Below are 19,113 nucleotides of genomic sequence, written 5' to 3' on the forward strand. Positions count from 1 at the left end.
AAACAATGCATTTTAATAAATTATGCTAAAATTTTAATATGAAAATTATAGACATAAGAAACATACAGTCATTAACATCACTTGCTATAAACCCAAATTATTATTTCTAACCAACTGCAAGCAGCACTACCTCTATTTTGCAGATTGCAAATAGTACCCTCTTGTGGTCTTTCATAATTCAGAAGGGAAATTTTTCTTTTTTTTACGTTTTCCAGCCTATCAGTTGCAAAGCTGTCCTGATCCACGCCCATTTCGAAATGGTTTTGTGATCGGCAATGATTTTACTGTGGGTCAAACCATTTCATTTGAATGTTTCCCTGGATATACACTGATTGGAAATTCAGCCCTCACTTGCCTTCATGGAGTGAGTCGTAACTGGAATCATCCACTTCCAAGGTGTGAAGGTATGCTTCTAACTTGAAGCTATCTTTTAGGTGATATAATCTGTGTTTAATAATTCTTGTTTTGGTACTCTTTTTCTGTTTGTTTGTTTTATCTCTTCAAATGTCATGCTAAATATAGAGTCTTCCTTTCAGTTGAAGAATTATAGTTAGCAAAGACCTTAAAACTCCATAATAAAGAACTAATTTTGTCATTCTTGAGTCAAGAGTCCTAACCTTCTCTATTGGATGCTGAAGTAAAGTTGGTTAACGCTTTAGAGCTTCTCCTATGCGATGTCTATGTGATTGCATGTGTGTTTGTTTAGTAATCATTCTTTTATAAAACAGTAGCCCAGATACTGTTACTGAATTTGGGGTCATTTCTTCTAAAATAAATAAATAAAAATGCCTCGATCCTCTTATAAGTCCTTATATTTATACATGATATACATGATATATTTATATATGATATATTTATACATGATATAAGTCCTTATATTTATACATGATATACTGTTCAATTTTTGAACAGTATATATGTATATATATATATATATATATATATATGGATAAAGTATTTGAAAAAAGCAAATACAATGTAATTTACTAATCTAGTGATAGTGAAAAACAATGTAGAATACCTCATGCTGAAAAATAAACAAACATTCACTCTGTTTGGTTCATGGTTTCCAGCTTTATTTTATATACCTTAACTGAGGTGGAAACATAACACAGATGTCTTTTATACTGTCTAAGAGGTATGAAATGTTTGCAAATTTTGTAATCAATTTACTATGATTCTACTTAAACATATTGTATCTTTTCTGTAGCTCTTTGTGGAGGGAATATAACTGCAATGAATGGAACCATTTACTCTCCTGGGTATCCAGATGAATATCCAAACTTTCAAGACTGTTTTTGGCTCGTAAAAGTACCCCCTGGGAATGGAATCTACATCAACTTTACTGTCCTACAAACAGAACCAATCTATGATTTCATCACTGTATGGTAAGCCAAGACCTCTGTTACTGATTGATTCAACTGTGTATAACAGTGAAATAGGATAGGGGTAAAAATATATCACGGTCCTCTATACAGATTGCCATGTGATGCTTGAACTGGTGTGAATAACTGAAGGTGACTGTGTTTTGCAGAATAAGACAAATAAAAAAGATTCAGTTTGTTTGCCATGAAGTAGCTAAACACATAGAACAAAAACTTTATGGGTGAAGATTAAATTTGTTATTAAAATAATGTGCAAAACCTGGGAATTAAATCAGAGTAAGTTTATGGTAAGAAAGTTCTGTATTTCAAAACTAGTGAAATTTAAAAGGCTGTATTCCAATAAGTTGCTTAATACAGCTACTGAATTTCTATCATAATAATTCATCATATTATTTTGTATTATTATTATCCTGTTAATTGAAATATCTCTAAACTATAAAGAAAACATAAGAATTAATTTTTTAGTTTGTTAATTGAATTACTGTATGACCTCTAAAATTCTTTCTAAATTTGACAGTCTATGATTCTCAAGATTATTTTGAAGAAAATAAAAGGAGGGAAAACCTCCAGCATTTGGGAGGATCTGGGTTGTGACCAGGAAGCCAAGGCAATTTAATTAATTACAGCTAATATGGGTGCAACCCACTCCAGTACTATGCCTAGAAAATCCCATGGACGGAGGAGCCTGGTGTCCATGGGGTCGCAAAGAGTCGGACACGACTGAGCGACTTCACTCAATATAGGTGCATTTCATTTAGGTGAAAATGTGATCTATTTCTCACTTTACATTTTTAAATATTTTGTCATCCAAATAAACATACACCAATATGATTTGGCATGTGCTGATTATTTCATCTACTGCATCTTTGTATCTCATATGTAATACTTTGTGTGAAACTTTCCCAAAACATCAATCTCACTCTCCTGCCTCCTCCCTGCCCTGTCTCTCCCCTGTAGGGATGGACCAGACCAAAACTCACCACAGATTGGACAGTTCAGTGGCAATACTGCTTTGGAATCAGTCTACAGCACTTCCAATCAGATTCTAATCAAATTCCACAGTGATTTCACAACAAGTGGCTTTTTTGTGCTCAGTTATCATGGTAGGTTTCATCTAGGAATTTCTGTTTGATTTGGCAATGTTTGAAATTGTCATGGAAAAATTGAGTGTAATATATATTTAGCCAGTGATTGAAAAGGTATTAAAATTAGACAGTTTTTTTTTTTTTTTTATCACTTCAAATACTTTTACTTGCAAACAATGACCTCTTCTAAGTGTTTAGGGACATTAAAATGTGAGCAAATGGAAATAAAAAATAAATCAGTCAGTAATTATCCCAGTAGAAAATAATCATTTCTTGCAAAGAAATCCATAAAAGAGAACCAGCTGTTCATATTTTATTACATGTAATTTTAAAACATCAATAGATTTTTTTTTCAATATAAAATGTTTAATCTATTCAGCATGCTGTGAGTCTTTCTAAAATTATCATCCAATAACTTTATGCTTTGGATCATTATCACTCATTCATTTATACTCTCTTGTTTCACAACTGTATCTGTTCTAGAATCTTATAGTTTTAAATGACTATTCCAGATCATTAACTTCATAGCTTTTATTCCTGCAACATAATTTATGAAGAATTGCAATTTCAGTTCTTTGTATAGAATTATTATGGGTTCTGTCTTCATAATATTCACTTTCTTAAAAGAGCATTCAGATGGTTTCAGAGGTTTTTAAATTTATTTTTATGTTAAATTCTGTTACATTATATATATGAAAATATTTACTTTTATATTTAGTGAAATATGAAACCATAGTGACTATATTCTTTCATCTATTATGACCGTAGTTTCATAAATTCATTCTGTTTCATATGACTTTGTCAGACCAGTTCCACGATCATTTCACAAGATCAAGATGCTACTAAATTAAATTTGAAAAAATTATATTAGCATTTCCAAGGTGAACATGTACCTTGTATATTATATTAACAAATAGCTTAATGTTTTCTTCTGTTTTTAACACAAAGTAAGAAAATCTTTGAGAGTCAAAGATTATATTATGTGAAAAATATGATGTCAAAAATGGTTATGAACAAAAACACTTAAAGTACATTCGGTACAGAAATATATAGAAACAGACCAGAAAATATTTGATTTCCTTAACCTCAGCACTTATCAATCAGTAGATAATGCCCAATTTGTGCTTCTGTAGTGGCCAGAGCTGCATGTATACTCCAGCGTAGCAAATTAGAAAACAGGGAGATCAGTTAGAAAACTATGAATTAGGCTGTTTACTTTTTTAGTAACTCATTAGCCTTTTTCAGTAACTCATTAGCCTTTTTCAGTAAATTGTTCATTGGTGCTAGCAGTATGTAGGTAGTCTAAAGCAGCAACAATAGCTTTAATACTTTGAAAGATAATCGTAGTTTGAGAACCAAAAGCTAAATGATTTCTAAGTTCAAAAGATGAATTCATTGCTGAAATGTATTCTGTACATTTTCTCTCTTTATGATTCCCTACATAAATATTTATTAGTCTGCATCTTGCCTGAACAAGTGAATAAAGAAAGGACAGTTCATTCAGTTCTACTCAGTGGCTCAGTCATGTCCAACTCTTAGCGACCCCTGGACTGCAGCATGCCTGGATACCTCATCCATCACCAACTCACAGAGTTTGCTCAGTCATGTCCATCAAGTTGGTGATGCCTTCCAATTGTCTCATCCTGTTGTCCTCTTCTCCTCCTGCCTTCAATCTTTCCCACCATCAGGGACTTTTCTAATGAGTCAGCTCTCGGCATCATGTGACCAAAGTGTTGGGGCATCACTTTCAGCATCAGTCCTTCCAACAAATATTCAGGACTGATTTCCCTTAGGATTGACTGATTTGATCTCCTTGCCATCCAAGGGACCCTCAAGAGTCTTGTCCAACACCACAGTTCAAAAGTATCAATTATATAGCACTCAGCTTTCTTTATAGTCCAACTCTCACAGCCATACATAACTACTGGAAAAACCATAGCTTTGAATATATGGACCTTTGTCAGCAAATAAAGCCTCTGCTTCTTAATATGCTGTCTAGGTTTCTCATAGCTTTTCTTGCAAGGAACAGGCATTGTATAATTTCTTGGCTGCAGTCATCATCTGCAGTGATTTTGGAGCCCAAGAAAATAAAGTTTGTCACTGTTTCCATTGTTTCCCCCCTCTATTTTGCCATGAAGTGACGGGATCAGAAAGTGCTGCACTCATTAGGCCAGCAAATTTGGAAAACTCAGCAGTCCCCACAGGACTGGAAAAGGTCAGTTTTCATTCCAATCACGAAGAAAGGCAGTGCCAAAGACATTTCAAACTACCGCACAATTGCACTCATCTCATCTAGCAAATAATGCTGAAAATTCTCCAAGCAAGGCTTCAACAGTATGTGAACCAAGAACTTCCAGATGTTCAAGCTGGATTTAGAAAAAGAAGAGGACCAAAGATGAAATTACCAACATCTGTTGGATCATAGAAAAAGCAGGAGAATTCCAGAGAAACATCTGCTTCATTGACTACTCCAAAGCTTTTGATTGTGTGGATCAGAGCAAACTGTGTAAAATGCTTAAACAGACTATACCAGACCATCTTACCTACCTCCTGGGAAATCTGTATGCAGGTCAAGAACCAACAGTTAGAACAGGACATGGAACAACAGACTGGTTCCAAATAGGGAAAGGAGTGTGGCAAGACTGTACTTTGTCACCCTGTTTATTTCACTTATATGGATAACACATCATGCAAAATGCCAGGCTGGATGAAGCACAAACTGGAATCAAGACTGCCAGGAGAAATATAAATAACCTCAGATATGCAGATAACACCACCCTTATGGCATAAAGTGAAGAGGAACTAAACAGCCTCTTGATGAAAGTGAAAGAAGACAGTGAAAAAAGCTGGGTTAAAACTCAACATTCAAAAAAATGAAGATCATGGCATCCAGTTGTATCACTTCATGGCAAATAGATGGGGAAACAATGGAGAAAGTGACAGACTTTATTTTCTTGGGTTCCAAAATCACTGCAGATGGTGACTGCAGCCATGATTAAAAGATGCTTGCTCCATGGAAGAAAAGCTATGACCAAACTAGGCAGCATATAAAGAAGCAGAGACATTACTTTGCTGACAAAAGTCCATGTAGGCAAAGCTATGGTTTTTCCAGTAGTCATGTATGGATGTGAGAGTTGGACCATAAAGAAAGCTGTGCGCTAAAGAATTGATGCTTTTGAACTATGGTGTTGGAGAAGACTCTTGAGAGCCCCTTGGACTGCAAGGAGATCCAACCAGTCCATCCTAAAGGAAATCAGTCCTGAATATCTACTGTAAAGACTGATGCTGAAGCTGACACTCCAGTACTTTGACCACCGATGCAAAGAGTTGACTCATTAGAAAAGACCCTGATGCTGGGAAAGGATGAAGGCAGGAGGAGAAGGGGACGACAGAGGATAAGATGGTTGGATGGCATCACTGACTCGGTGGACTTGAGTTTGAGCATGCTCCAGGAGTTGGTGATGTACAGGGGATCCTGGTGTGCTGCCATCCATGGGGTCACAAAGACCCAACTGAGTGACTGAACTGATGGGACCAGATGCCATGATCTTTGTTTTTTGAATGTTGAGTTTTAAGCCACTTTTTCACTCTGTTCTTTCAGCTTTATCAAGAGGCTTTTTAGTATCTCATTGCTTTCTCCCATAAGGGTGGTGTCATCTGCATATATCAGAGAAGACAACAGCACCCCACTCCAGTACTCTTGCCTGGAAAATCCCATGGACGGAGGAGCCTGATAGGCTGCAGTCCACGGGGGCGCTAAGAGACAGACACGACTGAGCAACTTCACTTTCACTTTTCACTTTCATGCACTGGAGAAGGAAATGGCAACCCACTCCAGTGTTCTTGCCTGGAGAGTCCCAGGGACGGGGGAGCCTGGTGGGCTGCTGTCTATGGGGTCGCACAGAGTTGGACACAACTGACGCGACTTAGCAGCAGCAGCAGGAGTATCTACATAAATGAAGTTATTGGTATTTCTCTCGGCAATCTTGTTTCCAGTTTGTGCTTCATCCAGCCCAGTATTCACATGATGCACTCCGCATGAAGTGAAGTGAATTGAAAGTAGCTCAGTCATGTCCCACTCTATGGGAACCCATGGATTGTACAGTCCATGGAATTCTCCAGGCCAGAATACTGGAGTGGGTAGCCTTTCTCTTCTCCAGGGGATCTTCCCAACCCAGGGATCAAGTCAAGGTCTCTCCCGCATTGCAGGTGGATTCTTTACCAACTGAGCCACAAGAGAAGCCTGGAATACTGGAGGTAGTCTATCCCTTCTCCACTCTATCTTCCCAACCCAGATATCGAATCGAAGTGTTCTGCATTGCCGGCAGATTCTTTACCAACTATCGGAAATAAGTTAAATAAGCAGGGTGACAGTATTTAGCCTTGATGTACTCCTTTCCCAATTTGGAACCAGTCCATTGTTCCATGTGCAGTTCTAACTGTTACTTCTCAACCTGCATACAGGTTTCTCAGTAGGCAGGCAAGGTGGTCTAGTATTTCCATCTCTTTAATAATTTTTCTAATTTTTTGTTATCCACACAGTCAACGGCTTTGGCATAGTTGATGAAGCAGAAATAGATGTTTTTCTGGAACTCTTGCTTTTTCTATCATCCAGCAGATGTTGATAATTTGATCTCTGCTTCCTCTGCCTTTTCTAAATCCAGATTGAATATCTAGAAGTTTTCGGTTCACATACTTTTGAAGCATCGCTTGGAGGATTTTCAGCATTACTTTACTAGCATGTAGAAGAGTACAGTTGTGCTGTAGTTTGAATATTCTTTGACATTTCCTTTCTTTGGGACTGGAATGAAAACTTACCTTTTCAATTCCTGTGGCCACTGCTGAGTTTTCCCATTTTGCTGGCATAATGAGTGCAGCACTTATCAGCATCATCTTTTAAGATTTGAAATAGCTCAACTCGAATTCCATCACCTCCACTAGCTTTGTTCATAGTGATGCTTCCTGAGGCCCACTTGACTTCACACTGCATGATGTCTAGCTCCTGATGAGTGATCACACCATTTTAATTATCTGCATCATATGATCTTTTTGGTATAGTTCTTCTGTATATTCTTGCCTTCTCTTCTTAATATCTTCTGCTTCTGTTAGGTCCATACCATTTCTGTCCTTGATTGTGCCTCTCTTTGCATGAAATGTTTTTTTGGTATCTCTAATTTTCTTGAAGCAATCTCTAGACTTTCCCATTCTATTGTTTTCCTCTGTTTCCTTGCATTGATCATGTAGAAAGGCTTTCTTATCTCTCCTTACTGTTCTTTGGAGCTCTGAATTCATATGGATTCTTTCCTTTTCCTCTTTGCCTTTTGCTTCTTTTCTTTTCTCAGCTATTTATAAGGTCTTCTCAGACAACTATTTTGCTTTTTTGCCTTTCTTTTTCTTGGGGATGGTTTTGATCACTATATGAACATCCATCCATAGTTCTTCAGGCGCACTGTCTGTCAAATCTAATCCCTTGAATGTATTTTTCACTTCTACTGTATAATCGTAAGGGATTTGATTTAAGTCATATGTAAATGATCTGTTTGTAGATGGACTCTAAATATCAGTAAAATAATCTTTCAGTTCAGTTCAGTTGCTCAGTCGTGTCCAACTCTTTGCAACCCCATGAATTGCAGCATGCCAGGCCTCCCTGTCCATCACCAACTCCCGGAGTTCACCCAGACTCACGTCCATCGAGTCAGTGATGCCATCCAGCCATCTCATCCTCTGTCGTCCCCTTCTCCTCCTGCCTCCAATCCCTCCCAGCATCAGAGTCTTGTCCAATGAGTCAACTCTTTGCATGAGGTGGCCAAAGTACTGGAGTTTCAGCTTTAGCATCATTCCTTCCAAAGAAATCTCAGGGCTGATCTCCTTCAGAATGGACTGGTTGGATCTCCTTGCAGTCCAGGGGACTCTAAAGAGTCTTCTCCAATACCAGAGTTCAAAAGCATCAATTCTTCAGTGCTCAGCCTTCTTCACAGTCCAACTCTCACATCCATACATGACCACAAGAAAAACCATAGCCTTGACTAGATGGACCTTTGTTGGCAAAGTAATGTCTGTGCTTTTGAATATGCTATTTAGGTTGGTCATAAGTTTTCTTCCAAGGAGTAAGCGTCTTTTAATTTCTTGTCTTCAGTCACCATCTGCAGTGATTTTGGAGCCCAAAAAATAAAGTCAGCCACTGTTTCCACTATTTCCCCATCTATTTCCCATAAACTGATGGGACCAGATGCCATGATCTTAGTTTTCTGAATGTTGAGCTTTAAGCCAACTTTTTCACTCTCCTCTTTCACCTTCATCAAGAGGCTTTTTAGTTCCTCTTCACTTTCTGCCATAAGGGTGGTGTCATCTGCATATCTGAAGTTACTGATATTTCTCCTGGCGATCTTGATTCCAGCTTGTGCTTCTTCCAGTCCAGCGTTTCTCATGATGTACTCTGCATAGAAGTTAAATAAGCAGGGTGACAATATACAGCCTTGACGTACTCCTTTTCCTATTTGGAGCCAGTCTGTTGTTCCATGGCCAGTTCTAACTGTTGCTGCCTGACCTGCATACAAATAATCTTTAGGAAGTATAAAATTCTTATAACAACTTAGGAAATATTTCAAAGGAGAAATATTGTCAGAGAAAAGGATGTGTGTGGTTGTGTGTGTGTGTTTGAAAATGTGATAATCCTTACATAGAAAAATGCAAGAATAACAGTATAATGTAAACACATATAAAATATGAATATGTATTTACATTGGCATTTATGTGAATGCATAAACATATTTTCTCATTCCAGACCATGTTCCACATAATTTTAATAACTAGGTTCTGAGTCATATATATTAAAAATATAATTAGTTTAGGCATAAAGAAGTTCAAGTATTTGTTTAGGGCTTTGTTTTCAGTTAACTTTTGAGTAGTTACCCTTTGGTTTCCACTTTCTTCACCTATACAACACAGAATAGTTGCAGAAAAGATTAGCGAACTATTGTATATATAGAAATTATTCCAATTACTGGCGTATCTGAGGTTGAACCTTATGAATTTATTGGTCAAAAATACTGAATATTAACAATTTTATATAGCTCAACCCACATAAGTGCTTTTATTATCACTATCATCAACTTTGCATTCCAGAGATGAAATAGAGACAATGAATAGTACATGGTTAGCATAGTGCCCAGCAGAATATATGTTCAGTAAATATTCCTTTCCTTACCATATCTTATCTTACATTTTAGATTTTCTAATACAGTATTTGTGTTTATTTACATTTAAACTTTAAATTCTATAATAAGGCACAATTGCCAGAGCTTAGAAGATCCTAAAATTTCAATCATCTCTGGGAATTTTACCCAAACCTTAAAATAACAATGAATTTGGAAAGGTATACAGGGTCTTGTTAAAAATTGACAGGTACCTTACATTCTGTCAGCCCTAGCAGGACAATTTTCCTAAGGTACTGCTTTTCTTTGACTCACTTTTTCAAGAATGCATGATGCCTTAACTCGTTTAAATTTACTGTATAATCTGATCCATTGACTCTTACTCCCCAGTGCCCACCCTGACTCCCATCAGATTCTTTCTCTCACTGCTTTCTGAGCTTCCATTCTTAAACGGTTTCTTACTCATCACTAGTTCTTTAATTGCCCCTATGTTAAGTGTAACTTCTCCTTTCTTTGATAATCCAGACTCATAGCGATCACTGCCATCTCTTCTATGATTCCACTTATTCTCTTTTACCAAACTTTTAAGAACTTACAGTATGCTATACTGTTTTACATAGCTAGTATATGCTTGTGAGTTTAATAATAAAGAGTGCTTTTTTGAGGACACAAATCATACTTAAGCTTCTTAGTCCTTATATTTTTTATTGAATAAATAATTATATTTAATTATCTCAGTGGTATGTATTCAGATTCTTTTTAAAAAGTTGTCTTATTGAATTTATTTGAGCTGCATTAATGAGATTTTTTACAAAGGTTGTTTTACAGTTACATATGTGTGTGTTCATCCTTTCTCACAAAAATTTAAAAAAATAAATGCTTGTTATCAAATTAGTATTGATACAGTTAGTACAATTTAATACAATCTCAAATATAATATTCATACTTGAGGCTCATGTTTAGTAGCTGTGTGTGTGCACATACTCATTTGTGTCTAACTCTTTGTGACCCCATGGACTCTAGCCTATCAGGCTCCTCTGTTCATGGAATTTTCCAGGCAAGAAGATTGGAGTGGGTTGCCATTTCCTACTCCGGTCAGTAGTTATAGCTGAGGGGCAAAATGTGCTCTCATAGTGTTTAAAAAAAAAAATTGGTCATTTGGTACATTTTCAGAAGTTAACCAGGAAGATAATTTACTATTTAACACTTATTTTAAGGTCTTTTAATATACCTAAGCTTAGAATGGTTTACTCCCACTCAGTTTTCTTTATATTCTCTTATTGATTTAGTAACTCCTTCTGTTGTACCCTAACCCTTTAAGTCAGAAGTTTTGTTTTGTTTTTAGGACTTGTGTATTTATTTTATAAATTTAACAGATCAGTATTTTCATGTATTTTTCTAAGGTCAGATTGATTATTTAGATTTTATTTATTAGTATATTTTAGTATGTCAAAAAGGAAGAAAAAAATGGTTTTTTTTCCTACTCTAACCAGACTTCCTTTATGAGATCTAGTCAGCTATATGTCTTTTTTAAAACACCTTCATAAAGCCTTTCACGATCAAATATAACATTCATAAAAAGCTTTGGAAAATGAAAATTCTATGCCGTGAAAAAATAGGGCAGGCTTAAATGTTGAGGTGCTTTATCTCACATATCGTATTTCTTCTTCATCTGAGGAAAAGTGTGTGTCTCTTACTGTGTTGCTGTAAGTGTAATTCTTTAAAGTAAGAGCTAAATTTTCTTGGTATCTGTCAGAGAGTCAAGATGGGTTTGTCTCATAGTAAATAATAACAGTATTCCTAATCAATGACTTCCTGATAGTAAATTACAAAAAAATCCTTTTCAACTGCATGTTTTTGCAGATACCGACTTTGTATTAATAGTCATTCTAATAGCAATGGCTACCATTTACTGAAAACTTCATGTGCCAGGCTCTATTCTAGATGCTTTCTATGCTAATTTTTGTTATAACTCTGCAACATAAGTATTATTATTCCAATTTTAATCATTAAAGAACTGAAAGAAAGAAATGTGTAATGTATATAGAGCCAGAGAACTAATAAATAAACGGGCTGCCAGAAATTCAAAATAGGTCTGTCTTACTTTAAGGAATATTGTTGTTTAGTCTCTCAGTCATGTCCTACCCTTTGCAACCCCATGGACTGTGGCCCACCAGACTCCTCTGTCCATGGGGATATCCTAGCAAGAATACTGGAGTGGGTTGCCCTCTTTATAAATAATGACAACAATAACAGCAATAATAATAATAATAGCTAAACTATATTGAGTTCTTACTGAATGCTAGGCAGTGTCCTAAGCTGGTATTGTCTCATGCACGGGTTTTATTTAACGTATATGAAGTATAATTTTTCTTTAATATTTAGCAAAAGTGATTTTCATTTTTAGCAAGATAATAAGTCATCTCATTTCCTAGAAAATACCTCTTCTAATTACAACTTTGAGCATGTTAGTGCTTCTCTTCCCTGCGACCTATATTCTAACAACAGTATGTTGGTAGATTTGTCACAATTTAGTGTGTTCCCCTTTATATTTTTAGAATGTGCTATGATCTGTCTGTGAAGAGAAAAGTCTTACTGGGGGTCCTGACTTATGCCAACCACTATAGTATAGCCAGAATATATATTTATTAAATTAAAACACAAAATGTAATTTTATTGCTTAAATCTATTATCTAAGGTACCTCCTTTTTCAGTATCAGATATTCAGTTCAGTTCAGTTCAGTCACCCAGTCATGTCCGACTCTTTGTGACCCCATGAATTGCAGCACACCAGGCCTCCCTGTCCATCACCAACTCCTGGAGTTCACGCAAATTCACTTCCATCCAGTCATTGATGCCATCCAGCCATCTCATCCTCTGTTGTCCCCTTCTCCTCTTGCCCCCAATCCCTCCCAGCATCAGAGTCTCTTCCAATGAGTCAACTCTTTGCATGAGGTGGCCAAAATACTGGAGTTTCAGCTTTAGCATCAGTCCTTCCAAAGAACACCTAGGGCTTATCTCCTTTAGAATGGACTGGTTGGATATTCAGTTCAGTTCAGTTGCTCAGTCGTATCCGACTCTTTGCGACCCCATGAATTGCAGCACGCCTGGCCTCCCTGTCCATCACCATCTCATGGAATTCACTCAAACTCACGTCCATTGAGTCGGTGATGCCATCCAGCCATCTCATCCTCTGGCCAAAGTATTGGAGTTTCAGCTTTAGCATCATTCCTTCCAAAGAACACCCAGGGCTGATCTCCTTCAGAATGGACTGGTCGGATCTCCTTGCAGTCCAAGGGACTCTCAAGAGTCTTCTCTAACACCACAATTCAAAAGCATCAATTTTCAAAAGCGCTCAGCTTTCTTCACAGTCCAACTCTCACATCCATACATGACCACTGGAAAAACCATTGCCTTGACTAGACAGACCTTTGTTGGCAAAGGAATGTCTCTGCTTTTCAATATGCCATCTAGGTTGGTCATAAGTTTTCTTCCAAGGAGTAAGCATCTTTTAATTTCATGGCTACAGTCACCATCTGTAGTGGTTTTGGAGCCCAGAAAAATAAAGTCTGACACTGTTTCCACTGTTTTGCCATCTATTTCCCATGAAGTGATGGGACCGGATGCCATGATCTTCGTTTTCTGAATGTTGAGCTTTAAGCCAACTTTTTCACTCTCCTCTTTCACTTTCATCAAGAGGCTTTTCAGTTCCTCTTCACTTTCTGCCATAAGGGTGGTGTCATCTGCATATCTGAGGTTATCGATATTTCTCCTGGCAATCTTGATTCCAGCTTGTGCTTCTTCCAGCCCAGCGTTTCTTATGATTTACTCTGCATAGAAGTTAAATAAGCAGGGTGACAATATACAGCCTTGACGTACTCCTTTTCCTATTTGGAACCAATCTGCTGTTCCATGTCCAGTTCTAACTGCTGCTTCCTGACCTGCATATAGGTTGGATATTAGGGAACCTCAATTATTATAGAAGATTTTCCTAGTGAGGATAATGCAATTCACTAGTATATAGTATTCATTATTTTCTGTTATTGGTGTAGCTTCTGTAAAAGAACGGTTTAATATATTGGGTTGGCCAAAAAACTCATATGGTTTTGTTTCTGTAACACTTTATGGAAAATCCAGAGCAAAATTTTTTGCCAACTGAATATACTGAACTTCAGATTATTTTTAAGAAGTGCATTTGAAAGACCTGTAATATCTTTTAGGTCAACCTTTAAGGTTATTTTGCCTTTATAATGAATCCTGTATTTGGGGACAAGTATATTTAACTCCACAAAGTCTCATCCTAAAAGAGACTGCTGTATATATAAGGACACATTTTATATAAAACATAAATCAACATTGCTTTGAACTGTGTGACCCCATTGCTTTGCACAATCTAAAGATCTGACTTCCTTTCATATTTCAATAGCTAGAGCCCTGAGCTTATAAAATGTTTCATTGTTTGATGTCCAGAGAGCATAGGGGATATGCACATCATACAATTATATACATATCTAGATAGATAGATATAAAGCTAAAAAAAAGAACTGGTGAAACTGTAATGATGTCATGACAATGCCATTTACTTAAATGCCATTTACTTAAATTGCTGCTTAGTGATTATTTAAATGATTGAAAGGCATGTCAAAATTACTTGGAATAGTTTGATATTTTGCTGTATGTGCACCCCCATTGATAAGATGGCATTTAAATTCTACAATATCTCAGTTCCCTCCAGCCAAAGTCAATCAGGAACACTTCTGTAGTTAAACCAATTTGAATTCATAGGCTCACTGTAATGAGGAGGATAACACTATGAAAAACTGTGGAGTTTCAGTGAAAGGCTTTTTATAGGATTTGGACTGTGTAAGATGATTCTGGAAAAGTTTAAAGAATCATGTTTTTCCTCTGGATTTGGTGCTGTCAGAAAATTGGAGCAGTTCTGTAATTGTGTATCTTAATAATTTTTCTTCTAGAAGGTGAAAGGTGTGGGGCACACCTAACACTATGATTGGCAGGGGGAGCAGCATTCTTTCATACTAGCTGAGTTGTCGGAATCTTGGTCATATTGGTGTTTTCATTTTGTTTTGTGTTTTGTTATTTGTATGTTCAGACATGATTATGGAAGGTCTTGTTTTCTGTCTTGTCCCAACAAGGCCAGAGAGCTATCATATCTGATGTTAGTTGTTACTTAATTTGTTTACAGTAAACAGTAGAAAATCATGGCCTTAAAAGTTATAGCCAGGCCAGCTCCAAGCCACAGCATACAGGGGCTGTGCTTTGTTTTCTTTCCCTTATTTTCTTCCTTCTTTTCTTTTCAATATGTAGAATAGTTTAAAGTGATGGTTAAATAACTAAAACATGTTCCTCCATAGCCAAAAACCAAACCAAACTATTGTAGTGAACAGAAAAGGGAAATAGAGACTGACAAAGAACAAATTGTCACGCCTGATGTGCTACTAATATGCCAGGCAACTCACTCAATGTAGAGAAGAGACCTTTGGCACATTACTTCTCAGACTGAAGTGGTCTCTACTAAAGTAGGATATTTTCAATTAGCTACTAGAATACAGGAAAGTCACTTCATGCAGAAGCTGTTAAAATCTTGTGGATAATTCAGGATATTTCCCCAAAATTTTGTTTACTATAGTTCTGTTTTTCCATCTATAGGAAAATAGCAAGTAGCTTCTTTTGATTCATTTCTAATGATCCATTCTCTGTCTCATCTCTAAATCTAGGACTGAACATTTTCTCTTGATTTCTCTGCCATTATATAGGCAGAGAAACAAATTGATTGTAAAATATTAACAGATAAAAAAGAGATATTTGTAACCTATTAAGCACTGCTGAAACTTAACCTGTATGGCTCATATCAACTGAATAGCAGACTTTCTCCAAAATGGGAAAAAAAAAAAATATATATATATATATATTTTTTTTCTCTTAGTTAGAACTCAGCATTTGTTTCAATAGTCATAACTCTGCTTTCAAGTGGAGCTGCTTGAAGTTATTTTACATAACATTGAGAAAATTATATAACTATGTAATTATCAGTGTTTTTCCCCCTCCAAATCTTCCCCAAATGATGAGGTTATCAAACTTGAACTAATCTGGGTCAACACTGAAGTACACCAGTGGTTAGAGAATGCCGAGAGTTTATAATGGAATGTCAAACATTATTTTTTTTCCTCTTTAAGAAATATTGTATCCTTATTTGGCAGAAAGGTTGTGTACTTGTCTTATGCTTTTTTGGTTTAGAGAAGGAATGGCAATTTGCCAGTGTCCTGTTTTGTCTTTTTTTGAAGAAGCCTTTTATAGCTCAGTGAACTGAAGTAGATAAATGCAGCTTTCTTTTCTGGAATTGGGTTGGATGTTTGATTACAAAGAAAATAGGAAATTAAAAATAACCAAATATATTGGCAGAATTAAATCCTAAAAGTGATTTTAAGAAGTAAAATGTGTGGACCAGTAACCACACATCTATACACAGTTGAATGAAAACAAAGTACTATTCAAACAATGGTCATCCTGAAAATATAATGACATGTAGGATAGATGCCCTCTTGTAGTTGTTAAATAAGTCAGTAGTGTCTTGAAGGGAATGGCATGTCAAATAAAGTGATTCATCTAAAAGAAAACACAGATTTAGCTCAGATATTTATTTTAAATGTGTAAATATCTATGTTATGCAATTTTTTCATTAATAGTCATCACTTTGAAGCTGTTTTTAAATAAAACAATCCACAGAAAACATGGACTAAGATACTGCTTGTACTATTTATAATTTTGAAGACACAATTTTGAAGTTTCAATTCTGCTCATAACTGGATATGTGTCCTTTTCTACCTTACTTCATTCCTCTAGGTCTCTTCCTCTCTCCATTCCTCCAAAAATAAGAGATTAAAATAGTTGATTTACAAGGTAATTTCTACCTCAAACAAGCTATGATTCTTATGTATACAATATTGGATGTATTCATCCTAGACCCATTTATTTTCTTCCAAAGTAACTCAACAATATACATTGAGGATAAGATCTTGTCTTAATTTAATTAGTTATGAGTTAGCATTTATTGAATATGATTTCCAGAGCGTTGTGCTAGCAGTTTTGACATCGCAGACATGTGCAAAGTATTCTTACACATGGCTATAAAATGAGATGTTGCACTCAAGGGCTTTATATTACAGTATAATGCACATCAATGTAAAACAAAGAACTCAGCATTTTCAAAGTATATTCAATTTAAATTAAACTAGATAAAAAAGAAAATAATTTGATGTGTTCTATAAAAATCACGTGGGTACTAGCCCTTTGAATGACATTGGGGTCATGTGTAAATTCTTATCGGATTGAGATTACATGTGTTCAGGGCACAACTGCTACCACAGCAGCCATGCTCATTTTAACTTTTGCAAAATGGGGAATGTTCTTGCTCTTTGAAATGATAGTATGTGTCAGGCACTATTCTACATACTTTACAATATATTAACTCGATCTTAGTTTTACGTTTATTTTGTAGGTGTGAAAACTGAAGCACACAGGCAGTTTGCCTGAGGTCACAGAGCATGCAAGTAAGGGAGCCAATTTTGAACAGTCAGTCTGCTTCCAGAATAAATGGTAGATCAGGCTGCTTTGTACACAAAATATTACTCATCAACACAGATTGCAGAATGTATGTTTTCCCGTAAGATTGATTGGTATGATAGAAACATCTTCAGAAAGATAAACAGAGCTTCAGTGTCTAATTCCCCATTATTGTCTTCAATTACTACACTTCTGATATATCACATCTCAAACCTTAACCTTATTATATCCTGCTCCTACCAACCAAGATCATGTGCTTAAATTTGCTCATAGTTATTTTAGTAATTGCCACCAAGTCAAATGTCTTCTGCAACTAAAAAGTAAAACTTAAGAAACACAGAAAGTATTAATATTTTACCAAATTTTCTTTTTTATTTGTGGTCACCAAATATCTGGAAATCCAATCTGATGTAATAAGAGTTTACCTTTATAGAGTGCTTGCTATTTGCCAGGTACTGCTTCAAGGGCTTTGCATCTATAATCATTTTGATCTTATACCAGTCTGTTGAGGTGGCATAAAATTAGTACCATTATCATTATTATTTTACAAATGAATAAAAGTGAGTTATTGGCTAAGTAATTTGCCACAACTTCCTAATTTGTCAGCATTAAAAACAGAATTTAAACCCAGAGAGTCGGGATCAAGTTCATATTCAGTATCCTAAGACTATATTGCTTCTGTATTTTTCACTCACTCACTATTCCTTCTTTCATTTGTCTAGCATTCAGTCACTTGGCAAGTATTTATCAAATATTGCTATATCGTGTATTGCATTATGCCCTGAGGAATTTGCAGTTAATAAGATGAACAGCGGGCCCTGCTCTCACGCTGTTTACATTCTAGAATATAAAAATGCAAGAAAACAGACAGTTAACAAATAATTCTTACAGACCATGAAAATCACCAGAGGGAAAATAAGACAGACGTGATACAGAGTAACTGCAAGAGGTTTACTCCAGGTCAGATGATCAGTGAAGCTGTCTCTATCTAGTCATCTGAGGACATATTTACAGAAGAAATTGGAAAATAGGTTTCAAGGAAGCAAAATATTTAAAAGTAAAATTATATAACATGTTTAGACATCACATTATCAAATAGTACATTATCAACTATTTCAGAGCTATGTTGATGAAGGAATAGAAGTGACTAGAGTTAAGGATTAGATTGTAGACAGGTTTAATCTTTCAAAGTTTATTTTGAAAAACTGAAAGATGTGGTTTAATTTTTTATAAGGTGAGAATGGCATTGTAGATAAAACAAATCAGGGGTCCTTGAGTTTTAAATGGAAGAGAGGAACTACCTTTATTTGCAGCTAAAATATATATACTGCCTAATAAGTGGGGCTGAAGTTAATTAAACTTAGAGACACTTGGAGATCATAATCAAGACTTTTAATTTAATGTCAAGTCATTTGGGGATACTTGTGAGTTTTTTCAGAACCAATTAACTATTGTTTATTTAACAACCATGGCAAAATAGACTTTTTACTAGTCTCTGGGTATCTGCATTTCTTCCCTTCCAATTGTGTTGATTTTCTACTGTAGCTGGAGTTTTGTTGTTGTTTTTCAATCTCTTTACTCTCAGACTTAAAATTCTTCATAAACTTCCTATTGGCATCAGATTAAAATATATCCTGAGCATGACCTGTATATGTCTGTTGGATTTAAACCCAGTTTTCCTCTCTTTCTCATACCTTCTCACCCTGGCCTTGGCCTTTGCTGATTTTATATTTATTGATTCCTCTGCTTGAGTTATTCTTCCCTGTGACACCTAACTCTTCAACACACATGAACATGTATCTAGTTTCAATTAGTTAAATTCCAGTCTTTAATGAGATTATTTGATTAATATTTCACCAACAATTTGTACCTATAATAGTGAGATTGCATCTGTTTTGTTTAATATTG

General features: G+C 35.8%; 1 protein-coding gene across 1 annotated transcript in view; it reads left to right on the forward strand.

Annotated features, from left to right (window-relative positions):
- The window catches only part of CSMD3 (CUB and Sushi multiple domains 3), a 1,469,335-nt gene that overhangs the window by 1,328,495 nt on the left and 121,727 nt on the right, over positions 1–19,113 (forward strand). The window contains exons 43-45 of the mRNA XM_061439111.1: positions 216–404; positions 1,211–1,388; positions 2,343–2,488. Of these exons, the coding sequence (XP_061295095.1) occupies positions 216–404; positions 1,211–1,388; positions 2,343–2,488 (513 nt within the window). The remainder of the gene's footprint in view (positions 1–215; positions 405–1,210; positions 1,389–2,342; positions 2,489–19,113) is intronic.

This window comes from Bos javanicus, chromosome 14 (assembly GCF_032452875.1).
Source record: "Bos javanicus breed banteng chromosome 14, ARS-OSU_banteng_1.0, whole genome shotgun sequence".
NCBI lineage: Eukaryota > Metazoa > Chordata > Mammalia > Artiodactyla > Bovidae > Bos > Bos javanicus.